Here is a 20,263-nt window from a genome sequence, read left to right as displayed (position 1 = left end):
TTATTTTCACAATTTGGCAATCATGTGCTGCACTGAGAATTCTTTATGGTAATTGCATTGATCACCATGTAAAATGGATCAATAGAAAAGCACTGCATTTTCAGCACCATCTCAAGGGTTATTGCATCTTGCGACAGCACCATTCAAGCACCTTCCATCTGTAGAGCACATGTTTATGGAATTCATTTTAAGTAATATGTTTCTTTTCCAATCCATAATGATGGAAAATTTCAGTTGCGAAGATAAAGCAAGTTTTCCCATGAAGTGCTTGGCTGGCACTTATGCCACTGCTGGTAGCACCAAATGTTATTTGTGTCCAAAAGGGGCTCACTGCCCAACGCATGGACTTTCAAAATATGTCCTATGTGCCAATGGGACATATTCTGACATGGAAGGACGAAGTGATTGTAAACCATGTGATGCTGGCTTTAGATGTCCAAGTGTTGGAATGAAAGGACCTAAAGTGTGTCCAAATGGAACTTACAGTAATGCTACCGGAGCTCGGGATTGTATTTTATGTCCTGCAGGGCATAGGTGAGATGGCGATAAAAGCAAAACAGAAACTAATTTAGCTAACTACCTATATAAATTAAAGTAACAAAAGGGTATATAGAAGGCTAAGGTAAATGCTAATAATTTCAAATAGCACATCAATGAAATACAAGAAATAAGATCAAACGAGCTGATTAGCAATCTATTGGATACGATGATAGAAACTTGACAATGATCACAACAGTGTAGATTGATCAATAAATCCATGTTGAGTACTAACGATTAAAAACTGATTGAAGACTAGATACCATTAAGCAATTAATATTAATAAAATAAGACAAGCAAAACTTAAACTTAAAACCGAAACTAAATACTGGAAAAAACTAAATCAAGAAAATAGTAAAACTTACTTTGGTTTGCAGTCACGCACCGATGCTAGTCTTGACCAAAAGCTTTATAGAGAACTTGACGATGAGCACGTGTAGATAGAACTAAAATCCAGATAGATGAGGAAGTTGACCGTACAAAATCTACACCAGAACTGAACCACTGTGGAAAATACTAAAACTTATGACGAGCAAAACATTCCTGACACAACCTAGAAAACATTATGCATTTCCTATGTGGGTGTTAGGGCGAAGAATTCACAACCATAATAGCAATGACTAAATGTTATCTATGAAGGTGATAATCCTGAAAGAAATACCGAAACACATACTAGCAATAAATAGGGTTAAATGCAATTTAACTTAGTTAACGACCAGGAGCAAGTTGCACAGTTTGTATGGCGTGGCGTGCCGTTGCATTGCGTTGCGTGGCGTTTGCGTTAGGGTTTATCAGTATTTTGCCTGCAGTGTTTTTTAGTGTGTACGTGTGTTATTTGCATGTGGTGCTTTTCCGTGGCGTCTTATGGCAGTTCTAGCGGTTCTTTTGCATATTATGTGTGCCTTCGCATATCCTCATGGTTTTGCTTGGCTCAGCGTTTGGTGTGTTGGCGCTCGGGTGCTTTCAAGTATTTCCCTGCCCTCCCCTCCCTACTCAGGGTGTCAGGGTGTAAAAAAGAAACGAGAAAAGATCATGTTTCAAACCAACACTGCCTAATGGGTAATTCAAAGAACCTGAATCTTTGTAGTTGCTTTGTAATCATCAATTTTTACAATCTTATGGACTCTTGTACACACCTACCTTAGTTTAAGACTGCGTTCGATTGACCCTATTCCGGAATAAGAATACGTGGAGTCATGATTTAAAACGGTATGTCTGGCACTTTTGGAGCAACAAGGACAAGATATGTTTAAAATAGCATTTAGCCAGACTGATTGTTTGAAAATTTTAATGTGAATCTCCGTAAAAATGAAGGATTTCTAACTTCTATTCCATGTATTCCTATTCCGGAATACGGTCAATCGAACACGCCCTAAATATTATCATGTTATATTGTTATTGTATATATCATTGTTGATATAATTTTGCTCAATTTTTTTTTGTCAGGTGCCCCATAAAAAGTAATGCTCCTGAACCATGTGGCAAAGGCTTCTTTGCTACAGAAGGAATGACATCTTGTACAGGCTGCCCTGTCGGGTTTTTTTGCCCACTTAATACCACTGTGAACCCCCAGCCTTGTACTTCTGGCTTTTATGCCAATGAAACAGAATCTCCCAATTGCACCGAGTGTATTGAGGGTGAGTGCAATTTTCACCTTCCCATCGATATCATCATTTTGCAATGATACAAAATCAGTAGAAAGTTAGACCCGTGGAGGTTGTTTAGCAATAAACAGTGATTTTTATTTGTGGCATTTCTAAAACCCAAAAATGACACAACACAGGCAAACACCATTGTGCATGGTGAAAACTATTTTACTAGGAAAAAGTATGGTGAAGTCAGGTCTTCTTTTTAGTTTTACTTGGTAATATACAGTCTGACGTGCACAGCAGAAAAAAAGTTATTTTGCCCAAAGTTTATGGTGGAAGCCTAACAAAATTTATGCTTGAAGCATATGGACTTGGAGAAAGTTTGTACAGAAATTTTATTGAAGCAATAACATTTAGCAGTAATTTTGTTCAAAATGATGATGGCGATGATAATGATAATGATAATCATAATAATAATAATAATAATAATAATAAATAATAAACTTTATTTAAGTGTCAACTGTACTAAACTCTTGGGCACTAATTGAGGGACACTTTACAAAAAAAACAACTCAGGCTACGTTGGTGGGAGGTGAGTGCTCTGATCGCTGCACTCTCCCTACTCCCCTGGGGAGAAGACCAACGAAGGGTTACTTTAATGATTTTAAAACATTGATTAAAGCAGGCAAAGTGTAAGCCTTTCATTCAGCAAATCCTGAAATTCAGTCCAACATTTAAGTTTTTTAGCACACTAGCAAATAAATTACTTTTTTTTTTACCCCTGATCATAGGACACAGATGCCCGGATGCTACAAAGTCACCAGAGGCATGTCCTGCCGGTTATTTCAGTAACGTCAAAGGTCAAACCTCCTGTATGCAGGTTAGCATCAGCTGAAGTGTTTCTTCAATGTCTGCTTATTTCATATTCCTATCAAGAATTTCTTGTGTTTCAGTTTTTTTAAGCTCTGCTATGGACACAGCTATGTTTTCTTTTGTTTTATTACATTGCAACTCAAAATACACAGTTGGGTTAATTCATTTTCAACTCCCCCCATTCCACCAAGTCAATGTGTCCCAAAGGGACCTAGAATAGAATAGGATAAATTAAAGTTTATTTGACTACACCTCCCTAATAATGGGTTTGGTTTTAGGTACAGCAAACTTCTGTACCGCATAAATTAAACTGTGGTCCGAAATCCCAGTATGAACAACACCAGAAGTGGCAATATTGTCGGCCGTATTGTTGAAGATCAATTCAATAGTAGTGGCAGAGGATTTGGTTACGCGGGTGGGCTTTTAAGGTCAATTTGCCGTAGTTTAGGGAAAACTTGGGGAGGTTGGGAGAAGGGAATGTTCAATCTTTATGTATTTCATTTCCATTCACTGCATTGGTTCCATGTTGTACATGTTTCAGTCAAGCTACAGCCTTAGGGGCTGATTTATATGATACGATTTTTGTTGCATGTGATGAGGCTGCTTACCACAGGCCTATGACATGACTTATGATTGTCGCAGCATTTTAAAACATGTTTTAAAATGTTATGACATTTTTTTCTGATGTACACGTTGATCGTTTGTCATGTCATAGGCCTGTCGTAAGCTTGTTGCGACAAAAATCGTACTGTGTAAATCAGCCCTTCAAGTTGAGGTTGACACTACTTTGTGATCAACAATATGGCCAAGGGCCAAAAAGTAAGAGTTAGTCACCAAGCCTCCTGGCAACAGTAGTACCTGGAAGTGATTACCACTCAGTAGCCTTACCTTTCCCATCATACCCTACCCTGTTTTCTTTATTCCTCAAAACAATCATATAGTATTGTTTGTCCCACAAAAATTGCATGGTTGCTCCCTTATCTTGACTCGTATAATTTATGATTTGAAATACTGATAAGAATTTGTACTGTCTCTTCTTCAGTGTGCTCCAGGATACTACACAGTTCAAACAGGGCAGACTGCTTGTTTAAAGTGTCCTGCAGGAAGCCGGTGTCCTTTGAAAGACAGTCCACCAGTGAAATGTCTTGATGGGCAGGTAGGGAGAGTTTTTCTGATTTTCCTTCTCTATTTGTACAGGATATTATATGACAGGGTTGAAAAATGGTTTGGTCCTTGAGTAGGGATAAATTAAGGGGCCCCCAGCAACAGCATATAGGTTTCAAATTAACTCCTTTCTTAAAAAAGTTTTTGCCATTTCACAAATCCCAGCTGTTTTACTTTTCAAAAAAGTTACTGGGTGTGAATTTGTTGGTTAATGGCAAAGAAATGAATTGACGCTAAAAATAGTTGTATGGCTCTTGCAGTTTTCCCCTGAGGCTTCAACCGAGTGTCTCACTTGCCCAGCTGGAAAGATCTGCTTTGATCCTGCCCTTGATCCTGTTCCTTGTCCTGTGAGTATGATTGTTTGCCATTTTACTTCTGGCAGTTACCAAACTATGGTCGCGACTAAGTCATTAAGACAGTGTTAAACTAATACATCAACATCTGTTTCCCATTTTGTACACCCCTAGGTTTGTTTGTTAATTAACTGGCATGTTGCTAGGTTAAGTTGGCTGAGTGTTCAACAGTTGCTATGCTTAGTTTTTTATGCTTTCTAATTCTCTAGCATCCAGGTGATACAATTACCATCTTTATCTTGCTCTTAATATTAAAGCTAGAAATGTACTTTAGACGATCATTAAATCTTAAATATTAAACAAACTATACTATTTATTAATGTCACTGTTCCTTGGTATCAATGTAGTTAGCTTTTAACGCATAACGTAAGGCGCAACAGAACGAGACAACAGACGTATTGGCGTTTTTTGAGGGGAACACTGCCTTGCGACTGGTTAGCCTATGCAAAATCTGTGGATGATCTAAAGTGAAACAAAAAACAAAAATGGCATTTGACACAGACAATCATAAAATCTTAAATATTAAACAAACTATACTATGAATTATTACATCTTTTGTTCTTATATATTCAACCTGTTGGCTCAGTTGGTTGATTCAGCGGACTAACTGTGCAGGATGTTTTGATTTTTACTCTGGCCAGACCACTCAGGATCTTTAAATATCTGGGAAGAAAGTGCTGCCTTTGTAGTAATATCAGCAAATAATAAATTATTAAACTTTCAAGCCTTCTCGGATAGGGACAAAAAAACCATTGGCCCTGTCTCTCAACTGTTCATGAACTCTGTGGAACTTAAAAGGTCCCATACACTATTTGAAAAGATGAGGACACAGAGTTCTTGGTGTTGTAATCACGTCTGTTATTCTATATGGTGCCATCTTTTACTTCCCTCAGTGATTGTAAACTGCATATTAACAAGCACTTTGGCCAAAGTGCCCCAAACGGAATTGTAAATTAGTCCTGAAATTCCTCAGGTGAGTGACTAAATACATTTACCTCACATCACAAGTTACTTCTTTTTGCAATCTGTAGTATGGGACATACAGCAATGGATCCCACTGTATCGCTTGTCCTACTGGTCATTACTGTCCATTACCATTAGATGCCCCCCAGCCGTGCCCTCAAGGTACCTATGCCAATGATACTGGTTCAGTTGTCTGCAAGGCCTGTGATGCAGGATATTCATGTTTGGACCCATCAAAGACTCCTGTACCTTGTGGGGAAGGTGAATACAGCATTTCTGGACAGTCAACATGTACGGTATGTATGATACTAAACAATTGAAAATGTATACACTACATGTATCACTGAGGATGTGCTAAGAACTCCTCTAGTGTATTATGTCTCTTTAAATTTTCTCACCATTTAGGGTAATTAGGAAAGGGACAAGGTTAGGGTTAGGGTTAGCTAACCCTAACCCTAACCTTTGATAACAGAATCTAGGCAACAATAATTAATGAGTGAATTTAAGGTAGAGGTTTGCAAATGTGATTGAGAGCACTATTAAAAGTGGTTTATGGAAAAGCCATTCGTGGAGGATATTTTTTTCCCAGCTGCAGTCTTGTCCAAAAGCCTGCACTCCTCTACATGGATGCCACAGGTAGAATACTTTGCCACAAAAGCCACATGTTCCCATGTTCTTTATAAGGTTACCACTGGAGTGGGTGACCACTTAGGATACCTTGTTTTGGTTTGTTTATTCCATTGTGTTTTTCCAGTTCTTTTCTATAGTTTACCAAAAACTTTTTCTGTCATTTCAGTGGCAATTCAATTTTTTTAAGGACAGACAAGGAATTTGGGTATCTTGTTTAATAATATTTTATTTATATTTTGTATGCATTGATCAGAAATGTCCAGATGGCAGGTACAGTCTTGGTGCTGCGTCAGTGTGTCTAGTCTGCCCAGCAGGTCGATCATGTATCAATGGCTCTGACCCAACACCTCCAACGGATTGCTATCCAGGAACATACAGTCCTCCAGGAGTTGGGATTTGTTATGCATGTCCTTTGGGGACATACTCAGAGAAAGGAGCATCATTTTGTTCCCCATGTCCTGCAGGGCATACATGCGATGACCCCTCACAGTCTCCTGTACCATGCACATTGGTCCAATATTGGAACAATGGTGGAGAGGTATGGTTATACTGTGCCCTTACTGGAGAATGGCTGGTTGAAAAATCTAGTTTATCGTTAATTTTTTTCCCTTGAAAATGAAGATAAAGATGAAGTTAATACCGTACTATGCAGGGAAATTTGACTGACGTATTAGCATGTGTGAGCACGGCAACACTTTTCTTTGGTAGTTATACAAGTATTGTACATGTAGGTCTGGCACTCACCAAAAATTTAATGTTAAAATAATAACAAAAGTGATTCAAAAGCCTTTGCTCACTTGGGAAATTTTGCCAAAACAAAAACCATGATTCCCTTTACACTCTATTTCATTTTTCTTGACACTTGAAGGGAATAAGAGGGGAAAAACCAGGAGATAAATTTCTTTTTAAAAAAATGATTCCTGAGTTTACTCATTTTAAAATTTCACAGATTCCACGATGTGTTCCTTGTCCGGCTGGATATAGCTGTGGAAATATCACCCAGCCTCCTGTGCCTTGTCCATCTGGGTTCTATTCTCTTCAGGGTATTGCTTCTTGTACAGAATGTGAAGCAGGAGAAGCCTGTTCTGACCCTGCCCATGCACCAAAACACTGTCCATATGGAACTTACAGCTTCAGAGTAAGTCCTTCTTTAGTTTCAGGGTTTGAATTTTCCTCCCTGTTACATTTCCCTTTATCTTTTTGTGGAAGATAAAAGCTAACGTAGAAAATATTCCACTTCATTTGAAATAGTAATATTTGTAACCTTGCAAGACTTAGGGAAAAATTTTAAGGCTATCATTAACATTTATTTATTTTAAATGTGGTTTACGGGAACTGGGTTCTAATATCACAAAATACAATATGGTAGTGAAAGTTTTCCGTCGAAGACAGTTCCGTTCAGTTTGAAAAAGGTACGTTTAGGTTTTCAACAGTTCAATAAGGCCCAAATGAGTCACCGACATGCCACCGATGCACCACCGACGCATCTTATACGTTATAAGTTTAAACAGCGGCCAACATGTCGGCCGACAGTTGGCCGACGCGTTGGTGGGATCGGATTCTTAAATTTTACCGATTAGGGTCCGTTAAAAAGTAGAAATTAAAAGACATCAAACCTTCAGAATTTCAAAAATGCTTACTATCACCTATGTTTCTATGAAGCCTCCCTGGAGAGGGCAATGTTAAATATTAGTGTCAAAATGATTTTTAACTTTATTCACTTAAATGAAGCAAATTTTTGTTAAGAGTTTTAAAGGAAAGATAACTTGGAATAATATCTAATGTCCTCTCTTAAGGGTGCTGTGTCATGCAAACACTGTCCTGCTGGATTCAGCTGTCCTACTCCAAGTTCTTCTATTAGTCCTTGTGCAGCAGGCAGTTTTTCTTTACGAGGTGTGGCAAACTGCACCAATTGTCCTATTGGATACATGTGTCCATCACCCAAACAAAATCCTGTTCGCTGTCCACTTGGCACAACAACATTTGGTGAGGGAGGAAAACTGACATGCAATGATTGCCCTGCTGGATTCAAGTGCCCCAACCCAGAGTGAGTGTGGGTAGTTTGCTATAATATACACAAAATGAAACTAACTTACTTTCACAGAGGTGAACAGAGATGCTTGAATGTGGAACCGATGATAATAATAAGTCTCAAGGTTATTTACCCGAGCACGAGTGCTTTACTGTGTGAGAATCAGAACAAATCAAATTAAGTGTTGGTTTTTGAGGAGAAGGGAAATCCGCAGTACCTGGGGAAAAAGCTCTTGGTGCAGAGCAGAGAATCAACAAACTCAACCAACATCAGGAGCCCATGAGTAGGAACCAGCAACTCTCATTTATTCCTGCCATGCCATTTTCACAGACCGATTTATTTTGAGATTGAATTTCCCACGAATGAGACTCCCACAGTAGCCCGATGATCAATCCCAGGAAACTAACTTGATGTCATAGTGTCACCGAGCCGGAACTGTCTTTGTCTTTTGGCGGAAAAGGTAATCTAAAAATAGATTGGTCTGTAGAAATGCCGTGACATAGGCTTAGTATGGGAGTTGCTCGTTTCTACTCCTGGGCTCCTGCCCATGTATGGCATTGAATCCAGGAATCGATCCCAGGCCACATTGGTTTGAGGCAAGTGCTCTCACCACTGCGGCATTCCTGCTCATATGATTTATATGATACATTGTATGCTTCAACTGTCCACCATCATCAAGCTGTCTAAAATTTGGTTTTCAGGTCAAATGCAACAGCCTGTTTGAATGGCACCTATAGCCCTGGCAAGTTAGTGAGATGCCTGCCATGTCCTGCTGGCCATGAATGCCCAACTACTGATGTAAGTAAAGTCATTGCAACAAATGCATTTTATCCTCTTTTATTGTTTTGAATCTTGCAAAATATAGTTAGTGACATGCTGCACTTATTTATGCATGTCACAGGCATACCCAGTCCCTTGTAATCCAGGTCAATATGCGCTTCATGGAAGTCTAGCATGCACAGACTGCCCATCAGGGATGGAGTGTCCATCAACTGGACAGCAGCCTTCCAGACAGTGCCAATCAGGTCAGCATCTCATTTGAATCATTATTTTAATCCGTTGACTCCTGGGGGTTCCCCATTGACAAGTAGAATCGTGTAGCATTAGACAGAGTAAACTACTACATGTAAGTATGGCCGGTTTAGGCTGGTTTATGGGTGAAAGGGTTAAACAACTTTTGCCCGGTTTACAATGTTACTACCAGAGAATTGCATCAGTCTCATGTTCCTTTTTGATTGATGAAATGCCTTGATTGCATTTGCCCAAAAAGTAACCAGTACTGCAGGCGAGCATTACTGATCGGCCACATGTATTGTCTTAATGGTCTCCTTTGAGGACTTTAGGTTTGGAGTCTCCTCAACTATGACAAAGTTAATTTTTCAAAAATCCTGGCAAAGCATCTTGCATGGTGGAAGTGTTTATCATTGGTTTCCAACATAACCAAACTTTTAATCTCTTTTTAGGAACATACTCTGTTGGAAAAGCGCAGCATTGTACTGTCTGCCCTAAAGGCAAGTTCTGCCCTTACACAACTAATGCCACAGAGACAGACTGTGATCCTGGAACATTTTCTTTGGGTGGTCAGGAAAGCTGTACCCCATGTCCCAGTGGATGGGAGTGCCCTAACACAGATGGAACTGGGAATGTAAAGTGCTTTCCAGTGAGTATTCTTGTCAATGGACGGAGATCTTCTGAAGTTACATGTAAACTAATCCTGGGTATTGGACTTGCCCATTTTCTGAACAGTCGCTGTTTAATAAAGTGCAAAATTGGCTAGTTTTAAAGATGTCTTATCTGGTAGATCTAGTGTTACTGTAGGTTGTTTTTCAGCCTTCGTATATATAATCAGTGATTTTTACACTTTGAGTGACTGAAGTAGTGGTGTTGTTGCTGATTTATGGTGTTGACTGGACATGATGATGATGATGGGGTTGAGGATGATAGCATTGATAATTGTGCCGAAAGTACTAACATCAGTTACAATCTTATGATTTGTGTGGTGATAGTGATCCACCTGGTGATGGCGAAGATGTTTTTATTGAAGAGATGCATTATTTTTTGAATGTTGATGCAGGTTACTCAGGAAACAATTCTCAATGCTCCTAACAAGAGTGGAATCCATGACCTTCTGATAACTAGTTCAGATGCTTTTACCACTCAACTTTATAACTGTAACTATAACTGACTTTGTAGGAGCTACAATAGGGTTCATGTGGAAATGGCTGTGGTTTACTCGTAGGCCTGAAATTTTCTTTCCTAACATGCTTGTTGTTTTGTCTCTTTGTCTTTAGGGACGCTTCTCTGTTGGTAGTCAGACCACTTGTACTCCATGCCCTGCAGGAAAAGCATGTCCATACACAAATTCCAATCAAACCATTGCTTGTTTGCCAGGGAAATACTCTGAGATATCACAAACAGTACGTATCTTATACAGGGTTCTGAACATGTACATGTGTAGGGTGACATAAGACCTAAGAGTCATACTGTTAACCTGGGAAACAAAAACCCTGCAAAATTTAGAGGTGGAAAGACACAGGAAACTAAGATCCCCTGATAAATAGTTGCTTGCCTTTATAAACCATAAAGACCCCTCATGTGCTTCCCATTACCCAGTGGCTGGGCTTAAGACTTTGCTTTTAGTTTTCATGTCACTCTTCATGCATATTGGTATTGTTGTTTTGTAACTTAGAAGTCATGTTGCTCAAAAATATATTGTTATAAAATGTAATGAAAAGGAGCTGTTAGCAAAATCTTTGAAAGCTGTGCCAGCCCTCCCTCCTCCCCTCGCAAAATTTACCATGAGGTAGGAACAGGATAAATCCATTTATTTCCACCCATTAAGGTGGAACACTTTCACCCAGAGGACCCAACATAAGGCATTATAGGAGTTCTGTCTGATTTCCTCTCTAGCATTGTACAGTGTGTCCACCAGGAAAAAGATGTCCAAGTACAACATCTGCCCAGGAGATAGATTGTCTAGATGGTACTTACAGCAAAGGAGGACAACAAAATTGTACTGAATGCCCAGCTGGTTTCGCCTGTCCATCCAAGACAGATGACTTCCAAATTCAGTGCTCTGCAGGCTATTATACCCTTGGACAAGCTCAGGTATGGCCTTTGTACATGTACATGTACGTTTAAACATAGTATCAGGCTCTTGACAGTACTTTGTGTCTACGTTTTTGTTAACTCACCAATGAAAACATTACAGTGTAAACATACAACAGGGATAACATGTTTTGCTATTTTATTGTTTCGGATGACCCTACCCCCTTTCCTGAGGAGGGGGGGGGGGGGGTTATTTTAGGGGTTTTTCTGGTAGTGCACTTTATAACCACATACACACTATATCACCCAGTTGTAAGAGTGAGTGAGTGAGTGAGTTTTAGAGTGCAAGAGTGTAAGTCCATGGTGGCAAATATGCCCATTTAGTATAAATACACCGGTGATTATACAAAATCACGCGCTCTCATTGGCTCGCTATCTCGGATTATCAGCCGATAATCACCTCGACGGACAAAATGGCTGCCAGTAGTCGTTTTGCCACTGTAAGTGAAGATGATTTCTCGTTGAAATGTTTTTTTTTTCTCTTTTTTGAAATAATCACCTGTGCATAAATATACTAAAACAATTATTCGCCTCAGGCTCAGTGATTATCGGTGAATAATCACCTCGACTTCGTCTCGGTGAATATTCACCGATAATCACTTGGCCTTCGGCGAATAATTGTTAATTATTGCATAAATCACGTAAAATAAACAGGTCTGTTGGAAGCGTGCTTGAATTTCAACAAATGAGCCCCAAAATTGGCGAGAATTTGTGACACTGATGAATAATAAGGCAGCTCCTATTTCCATAAATAACCTCGTCTAGAGGAAGGTGAACTTTTGACTCTGCAGAAACAATGGTGGTCTTTGTGTTGAATTTGCACATTTCATGTCGAAGTTTATAACACTTGATAGCAAAAAAAACCAAACTAACAAAAACAAAAACCCAGTGTCTTACCATCGTTTTGTCACATATGTATCCTGTGTATTGTGAGTTGTTAGTAACGTGCAAGGTAGCGTGATCACAAGCGGCCCCTGAAATTGATGTCACTTTCGATTTTGCAATTTGTGTGCAGCCAAAAGTACAATAGAACAGTACTGTTGAACGTAGCCCCCCCCCCCCGACAGGGTTTCACTTCAGTAAACGTTTGTTGTGGAAAAGCTGTTAGATGCTCAGAGTAACTTGCTGTGAAAACGAAGTTGAAGGGAACTTGGGAATGATCATCATGTCAGCCTCGATTCCCTTTTATTTTCTTCAATCTTTCTGGGTTTTGTATTTTACTAGTAACGTACCACATGTCTTCTGAGGGGACATCCACCATGGCACTATAATGGTTTATGATACCAGAACAATATCATGTTCTATTTGAGCTACATAGGTATTATGCAAAGACAACTTGAATCTCCTGGAAAACAAAAAGCAGCTCAGCTGACAGTTAGAAATTAAGCACAGTGTCAAGTTACTGTACTACCACACAATAATTATGCAATGCATGCCTATTTTTGATCTGTTATCTTTGTTTTCCTGGTCTTTGTTATGAAAATGCATGAATGCGTTACTGGTAAATTGTTGTTTACATTGTATTAGATGATGCACATGTGGAATCACTATTGAAGGATACATTCTTAACTACCGTAAACACCTGCAGATGAGCTGGTTCCTTTTTCCCAAAAATGGTTGCTAGAATTTAGGGGTGGGTCTTTTCTGCGGGAACAATTGAAAAAGACTGCTTCTGGTGTCCAGTTTTCCATCTTTGGATCTAATCTAATACCTGGTTACGAACGTTCCACTCACGTTCTTGTTGTAATGCAAAAGTCTATGGAAAAACTGTGTTGAATGAAGAAGTTCCTGTCAACAAATACCAGAAAAAGAACAATCATATGTCAAAGGTGGTAGAAATTAACGATGTTCATTATATTAAAGACTGTGGTCAAATTGTGGGTAAGACTGAAGTAATTTCCATTATTTTCAGTGTTAATAGTGAGTTTACATTTGATGAACAGTGGATGAAGAAGACTTCTAAAGACTCAACTTTGGATTTCTTTTGATTTCTTCCCAAAAACTTTTTTTCCAAAATTTGAGCTACTAAATTCAGGGTGTGGTTTATCTGCAGGTGTTTACAGTAACTGCATGACTTGTCATATAATTTACATCTCCTAAAATATGTTTTGTTATTAGCCGACACCTTATTGCAATTAGCATTGTTGCCCACATTTTGTTGGAGTTAGAGTTAGGGTTAGGCTAACCCTAACCCTAACCCTAAGTTACCCTAACCCTAAACCATTCACTTTTAATGAAACATCGTCCCGGAATGCATCACAGGGAACTGAAATAAGTTACCTCGACAGTTATGTCAACAGAGTCCACCATATAGGCCATAGCTCATTTCTGCGGTTGTTAGAGTAACATCATGAAAGATCAGCTTTACCTTTGTCAGTTGTTGATTGTCATTTAAATCAGCAGGGGCTCCCAAAGAATAGCTCTGGGCGCCTTAATTTTTCACAGCAACACCTTTCACTTCATATGTTGGGCTCTGAGGGCCCCTTTAAAATTTTCTTAGGCAGCAGCCTTGTTCCAGTTGTGGCACAACCGCCACAACCAGCACGTTGTGCGGCATAAAACTGGCTGTAGAACATCTGTTTGTTGAAAGTGGCTGGAGAATGTCAAAGTTGTTTAAACGTAAGGGCAGCTCATGTGGAGGGGCATCTTTTTGGTCTCTCCAATCCTCTCTTTTAAATATTTCTGTTGACCATCGGCTTTCATTAGTTCCGAAAACTCTCTCGGTCCTCACATTACTCCCATAACCACCACAACCTGGAGCTGGAGCTAAGAAGGTTGTGGGAGTTGGTAACATGTGGTGGTTGTGGAGTTGTGAAGGTTGTGGGGGTTGTTAAGGTTGAGGGAGCTGTGGGGGATTTGGATGTGTTGCTTTAAAGGAGTTGTGGGAACTTATGAAAGCCAATGGTCCACTGAAATAATTAAAAGAGAGGACTGGCAATTTCTTTGTATGGGCAAAAACCAGTTATCTCAACATAAGCCACCCTTACATACAGACACACACTGACATTCTACAGCCACTTTCAACAAACAAATGTTTTATAGGCAGTTTTACATGTATGCATTACAAACTTACAATGTGCTGGTTGTGGCGGTTGTTCCACAACTGGAAACACAACCCCTTCAAGTCTATCACAAAACGTGCCACATTTGCTAACAATGTTGGATATACTATGCACATAACATTGTTGGAAACACGTTCATTTAGTCCATCTCCATCATTTTGGATTGGTCTTTGCAATATTACAACATTGTTGAAAGGGCAGCAATATGTTTCAACATTAATTGTATGTTGGAGAAAATATTTGATCAAAATCAAACATCCTTCCAAAAAAATATATTGAACAAATGTCATCAAACATGCATGCTACACATTCTAACATTGTTCATCCAACAAATTATATTTAATGTTGTTTAACAATGTTTGAACGTGTAGCCAGGGCTTTAGTCCATCACTCTGATGAAGAGCTAATGCTTGAAACATCAGCTTGTGAATTTCTTCACAATGGTCAATTTACCATCTTAGCTCAGTTGATAAACCCATTTATGTTTTTCACTTCCCCATCAATGCAGCACCACAGTTTCTTTTAATAATTAGAAACTGAACGCCTTTATCCATTGAGTAAAGATGTGGTGTGTTTAATTTGGTCATTGTTTTAAAATGTTGTTCAACAGGCTTGCGTTCCTTGTCCTGCTGGTTCCTTCTGTCCAAACATTACATCATCCCCCATCCAGTGTCCAGTAGGATCTTACAGTTTAGGTTTTGCAACTTCCTGTGTTGATTGTCCAGCTGGTTATTTTTGTGCGGATTCCTCCCAAAATTCAGTTCCACTGCCTTGTCCTGCAGGGGAATACAGTAACAAATCAGCCACTATGTGTACAAAATGCAATGCTGGATATGCTTGTAAAGGCTCAGATATTTCTCCGACACCTCCATCAGGGTTATGTTCATTGGGTTTCTTCTGTCCTGATGGTCAACAAGAATTAGCCTGTCCATCAGGTACATATGGCAATGTGACCGGTGCAGCAAGTGAAGCAGAAGGATGCCCAGCTTGTCCTGCTGGGTATTTCTGCCCAGCGGGAACGAGAGGTTATCCCACTCACAGGTTTGTATTGGCTAAATTAATTTTGTCTTTGAAAGTGAGTAGTGACATTCTGCAGATGTGGAGTAGAAATTATTGGCGAGTTGAGAACTAACTGTATATGCCATCAATAAGATTTTCGTTGATGCTTTGCAATTGGGCTTTCTTAGGGTTTTAACTTTATCTTCTTCTCTTGTACTTTAAATAATGTGTCACTGTCACACCTGTTAAACTCAGGTAGTAGAACTGAGACTGAATTTTCATCTTGTCTAGCTCAACTGTTTTTCCTCCAGACTTTTTGAGTTTGCAGCAACTTACCTATCTATTTCTGATCTATGAATAATAATAAAAAAATATTATTATTATTCCCTACCCACAAATATGACAAGAAAGAGGCTGCCAAACTTTGCATTCCTTTTCCCTGAAGGATGGTGGGAGGTTTGGCCCAAGTATGCATACCATGTCCAGTATCAAGTAGGGGTTATGGGCATTTCAAACTAAAAATTCCTAACACTGCTACATGTACAGTTTGACTTCTTGTTAGAAAGTGAAGCCGCTTGGCCCATTCTTGTAGGCATTAAGCAGTCAGGGGTCTTTCTACTTCCTCGTAGATGGGATGCTCAGTAAGATACTGAGTCATCCCATCCTCCATCCCATTTCTTATGCTGGGTGCAGAATGGTGCACCGTGTGCTATGAACACAACATGATGACTTGGCCATGCCCTGAAACCAGGCCACTCAATTTGGAGGCCATCCTACTAATGACTAGACCACTGGGCCTACACAACTTTTCATTCAAGTGTTGAAATTTTTCCGGTGTACTCAAAGCAACAATAAATGTGAACTCAGATGTGGGTTAGTGCCTTAAAAATCCAGTTTCAGCCAAATTGTTTTGGGTTAAATGCATAGACAGCTGGGTAAAGGTAAACAATCCGATCCCACCAACGCGTCAGCCAACGTGTTGGCCAACACGTCGGCTGACTGTCGGTCGACGCATGAAACAGAAATGTCTTTGGCGAAAAACTTTCACAATGATATGAAAATAAGAAATTGACTTTTGACCGCCATCTTGTATTTCGTGATATTACAACCCAGTTCCCATTACGACAAGTGTTGTTAAAACCCAGTTTTCACTCTAGCCAACGCGTTGCCCGAGACTTTATCTTTATCAGCTATTGAAGTATTATTATTATTATTAAATTATTATTATCATCATCATAGAGGGCTTCTGAAAGGGTGCGAAAAAGATTTGGACATGCGGGACTTTCAAGTCTCATGAAAGAGTAAGTATTTCGACCAACACGTCGGTAGTGTGTTGGCCGACACGGTGGGAGTGTGTTGGTGGTGTGTCGACCAACACGTTGGCTGACGTGTTGGCCGACATGCCAGTGGGATCGGATTCTTTACTTTTGCTGACAGCTGAATACTCAATGGCTAAATAGTGGTTTACTTCAGCAGTTGTTAGCCTTCTTTACATTTACATGAACTTTCTCATTTTTTCTACAGTTTGAAGTGCCCCCCTGGTCATTTTTGCCCTGAGGGAACAAGGACACAGTTTCAGAATCCATGTCAAGCTGGCACTTTCAATAAGGAGGTTGGCCTTGAACGACAAGATCAATGTCTTGATTGTCTACCTGGTTACTACTGTCAAGCTGGGGATCAAAATGGTGACACACTTTGTCCCGGTGGATATCACTGTCCACATAAAACAGGTGATCCAAATGCAAACCCATGTACTGCTGGGACATACACTGAAGAGCAAGGAGCACAGAGTAAGAATTTAGGTTTTCTTTTTGTGTTTGCAAAAGGGAAAACCATGGGCTACTTGGAAAGGAAAGGAAAGGAACTTTATTTAGGTGTCTAGTCGTTCTAGCGCTGGAGCGCTAATTGGGGACACTGTAAACTGAAATGAACAATGAAAGTAAATCAAGTCAAATGTTGGTTTTTGGGGAGAGGGGAAACCGGAGTACCCGGAGAAAACCTCTCGGTGCAGAGTAGAGAACCAACAGTTGGTTCAGTTGAGAGTGCACTTGACTCTCATGGGAGGGAGCACATTAAATCCTGGGTGCACCAACAATACTAATAATTGTTAGAGTCTTAAAGTAATTGGAGAGAAGGTGCTTGTTTAAGTTTGTACTTTCATCTGGAAGGATTAAAGTCTTTCCAGATAAGGACTATAAGCGATACACTCTGCCTCACTGGAAATACAACACTGTGAGATGTTGACTAATCACCTTGAATTAATCTTCTAAATGCTCTACCTATCAATAAGTACTGCCTGTAGTGCCAAATTGGAGCCTAAGTGTCAAAACTGATTAGTAGCTGTATAAGGACCACCAAAGGGAAAACCCCTTTGGTGGTCCTTATTTCGTATGAATGATATTTTCCCAGTGCTACTTTATTATCAGTTGAGTGAAGGCCACCCAGGCTGGAGAAAATGAATGCCACAGCTAACATTCTATGTACATGTAATTACCTGAATGACTGAGTCTTGATGACTTAAGTTCTCTGCACTTACGGAGGTAATGCGGTCCAACGGTTAGGTCGTGGAATTTGCATGTGGTTGTTGAAGGTTTCAAATCTGCCACTTACCACTGGCTGGATTTGCCGTCAGTGGTCCCGAATTCATCACTACTATGCTTTGTAAATAGCAGCCTCACTGGTCTCCTGCTAGGCGGGGTTCCTGTTAAGTTTGATTGTTTCTTTCACATTATTGTTGTGGGGTGTCTGTGGAGTAGCTTGATAGCACTTTCACTGTAAACAAGATCATTTACCATTTATTTACCATTTTTACTGGTTCAAGTGGATTTTCTAAATTTGAATAGCCAGACTATGTATCATTTCAATTTGCAACCACCTTTATAGGTCAGCTGGACTGTAAAGATTGCCCACCAGGGTACTATTGTGAAGAAGGAAGTCAGGAGCCTGTGGCTTGTCCAAAGGGTACCTACAATCCCTTGATTCGCAGGGAAAGATTGGCAGATTGCCGATCGTGTATCTCGGGCATGGCTTGTCCACATGCTGGTCTCACATGGCCACCAGTAAAGTGTGATTCAGGGTACTACTGCCCTGCAGGGTCTTCCCTGCCAAATGAGACAATAAATGCTTGTCCTGCGGGAACATACACGGACCGGCATGACTTGACACATGCTCGAGAATGCACCTCTTGTCCAGAAAGGCAATCATGTGAAGCGGGAACTGGAGGAAAACAGAAGCCTCCACAGGAATGTGCTAAAGGTAATATGGGATTTTCTTTGGGAAATGTGTATCAAGACTAAGATAGCTGCTAGTGTATATGCAATCTATTGTGTTGCAGTTCATTTGTCAGTTAGTCTTGTCTTAACAGTTATTAGGGACCTTTAGATCAGAGGGGGACTACGAATAAGAGTTCTCCGTTCTGAGCACGCGCACTTCGAAAAATGTCCTCCTCTAAACCTTATGCACATGCTCAGTACAGAAAACTCGTACTCGTAGTTGTCCTCGTCCTCCAATCTTAAGGTCCCTATTGTTTAGCTGAAATGGGAACTTTCACCTAACCAGACTCACTTATTTTGTTTTCCTTTATTTAATGCCGGATTAACCATGTCTGACGTCCACTACATAAATTCATTTGTATTGTTTCTTTATGCAATCAATGGTATCATGCAAAACAATGATTTGCTGCTGTAAAGGGTATCTTAATATTGTAAGCCCATTGAAATGTGAATCTTTGTTTCGGCCCTGTAGTTTGCTGCCATTAATCATTGTTTCTTCTGCCCAGGTCATTATTGTCCCCTTGAGACCCAGAGCCCCACACAGTTTCCATGTGTTGCGGGATCATGGACAAACCTCACAAACTTAAAGTCCCAGGAAGAGTGTTATGAGTGTCCAAAGGGCTGGTTCTGTTTGACTGCGAGTACATCACCAACTGACCTGTGCTTTACAGGACACTTCTGTCCACCAGGTAAGGCATCTTTTGCATCAAAGCAGTTACTAACTCCAAGCTAGAAATGAGTTGTTCCCTGGAATAATAAAGGTTTAAATTTAACCGTTAATTTCTCTGCTTAAGTAAGGTACATGTACTAGGCTTTTTTTGTACTTAGTGGGAAAAGACATAATTGGATCCCTACAGCATAATGTTCTTAAGACTGGTAATGCTCAAAACCAAAGGAGTTGGTTTTTTTTTTAATCTTTCAAAATCAAGTTTAATTTGATTGTCCCTTATAATTTTTGCAATAACACAAACTTCAAATTAATGGTAAATGTGAGAATTTATTGTCGCTTATCTAAGAAGCTGTTGTTTAGAGATACCAGTTTTCACCTCTTCTTTTCTTCTTCTACTTTTGCTTTTACTTGTTCCAATCAATCCCATTTATCCATTTATCCATTTATTTATGTACTTCTTTCCTCTATCAATAAATTGATTGTTTTTTGCCGAAGGAACCAAACGAGGTAATGAATTTCCATGTCCTGCTGGTACATACAACAACAGAACTGGTCTGGAGCGCGTACATGATTGTGTACCATGCACGACTGGTCACTTCTGCCCTCGAGGGACAACAAATCCAATACAGTGTCCAAGAGGAACGTTCAATGATGGATTAGGAGCTAAGGTAAGTTAAACTCTTGCTATTATCTACGGGTTGACATTTGCTGACATGCCACTTCTTGCTTAAAAGTTTAAAATTAATTAGACTACCCTATTGCTAGTATTTTTTCAAGACCTGTTTATGAGCTGACAAGGTGTAGAGTCATGTTTTTTGGTTAATAATATCAGTGTTTATTAGAGTCCTACGTTCTTATACTTCTCAATGGTTGTGTACAGCCAAGTAAAATTCCAGGATTGTCAATTGAGTCACTGTCTGAATTTGTGCATTTTTAGTTTGGCTTAGTGCTCATAACTAACATTTTTGCTCTTTGGCTTTTAGAACCAACTTGATGGCTGTAAGCAGTGTG

At 39.7% G+C, this 20,263-nt stretch overlaps 1 protein-coding gene across 3 annotated transcripts in view; it reads left to right on the top strand.

Moving 5' to 3' along the window:
- Nucleotides 1-20,263, top strand: part of LOC138028408 (uncharacterized) — an 87,403-nt gene that overhangs the window by 10,333 nt on the left and 56,807 nt on the right. For 2 of the 3 annotated variants that reach the window (XM_068875943.1, XM_068875942.1), the window contains exons 11-30: nucleotides 235-534; nucleotides 1,984-2,174; nucleotides 2,918-3,006; nucleotides 4,042-4,155; nucleotides 4,424-4,510; nucleotides 5,548-5,775; nucleotides 6,363-6,647; nucleotides 7,059-7,247; nucleotides 7,906-8,156; nucleotides 8,843-8,939; nucleotides 9,043-9,166; nucleotides 9,605-9,801; nucleotides 10,433-10,558; nucleotides 11,052-11,249; nucleotides 14,922-15,352; nucleotides 16,835-17,100; nucleotides 18,194-18,565; nucleotides 19,089-19,271; nucleotides 19,748-19,920; nucleotides 20,236-20,263. The exon at nucleotides 20,236-20,263 is cut by the window's right edge and continues 68 nt beyond it. In XM_068875943.1, the coding sequence (XP_068732044.1) occupies nucleotides 235-534; nucleotides 1,984-2,174; nucleotides 2,918-3,006; nucleotides 4,042-4,155; nucleotides 4,424-4,510; nucleotides 5,548-5,775; nucleotides 6,363-6,647; nucleotides 7,059-7,247; nucleotides 7,906-8,156; nucleotides 8,843-8,939; nucleotides 9,043-9,166; nucleotides 9,605-9,801; nucleotides 10,433-10,558; nucleotides 11,052-11,249; nucleotides 14,922-15,352; nucleotides 16,835-17,100; nucleotides 18,194-18,565; nucleotides 19,089-19,271; nucleotides 19,748-19,920; nucleotides 20,236-20,263 (3,929 nt within the window). The remainder of the gene's footprint in view (nucleotides 1-234; nucleotides 535-1,983; nucleotides 2,175-2,917; nucleotides 3,007-4,041; nucleotides 4,156-4,423; nucleotides 4,511-5,547; nucleotides 5,776-6,362; nucleotides 6,648-7,058; nucleotides 7,248-7,905; nucleotides 8,157-8,842; nucleotides 8,940-9,042; nucleotides 9,167-9,604; nucleotides 9,802-10,432; nucleotides 10,559-11,051; nucleotides 11,250-14,921; nucleotides 15,353-16,834; nucleotides 17,101-18,193; nucleotides 18,566-19,088; nucleotides 19,272-19,747; nucleotides 19,921-20,235) is intronic. The other variant, XM_068875944.1, reaches the window with a different exon arrangement.

Source organism: Montipora capricornis, chromosome 13 (assembly GCF_036669925.1).
Source record: "Montipora capricornis isolate CH-2021 chromosome 13, ASM3666992v2, whole genome shotgun sequence".
Taxonomy (NCBI): domain Eukaryota; kingdom Metazoa; phylum Cnidaria; class Anthozoa; order Scleractinia; family Acroporidae; genus Montipora; species Montipora capricornis.
The sequence above is the reverse complement of the archived record's forward strand: the minus strand, read 5'-3'. Positions and strand labels throughout refer to the sequence as shown.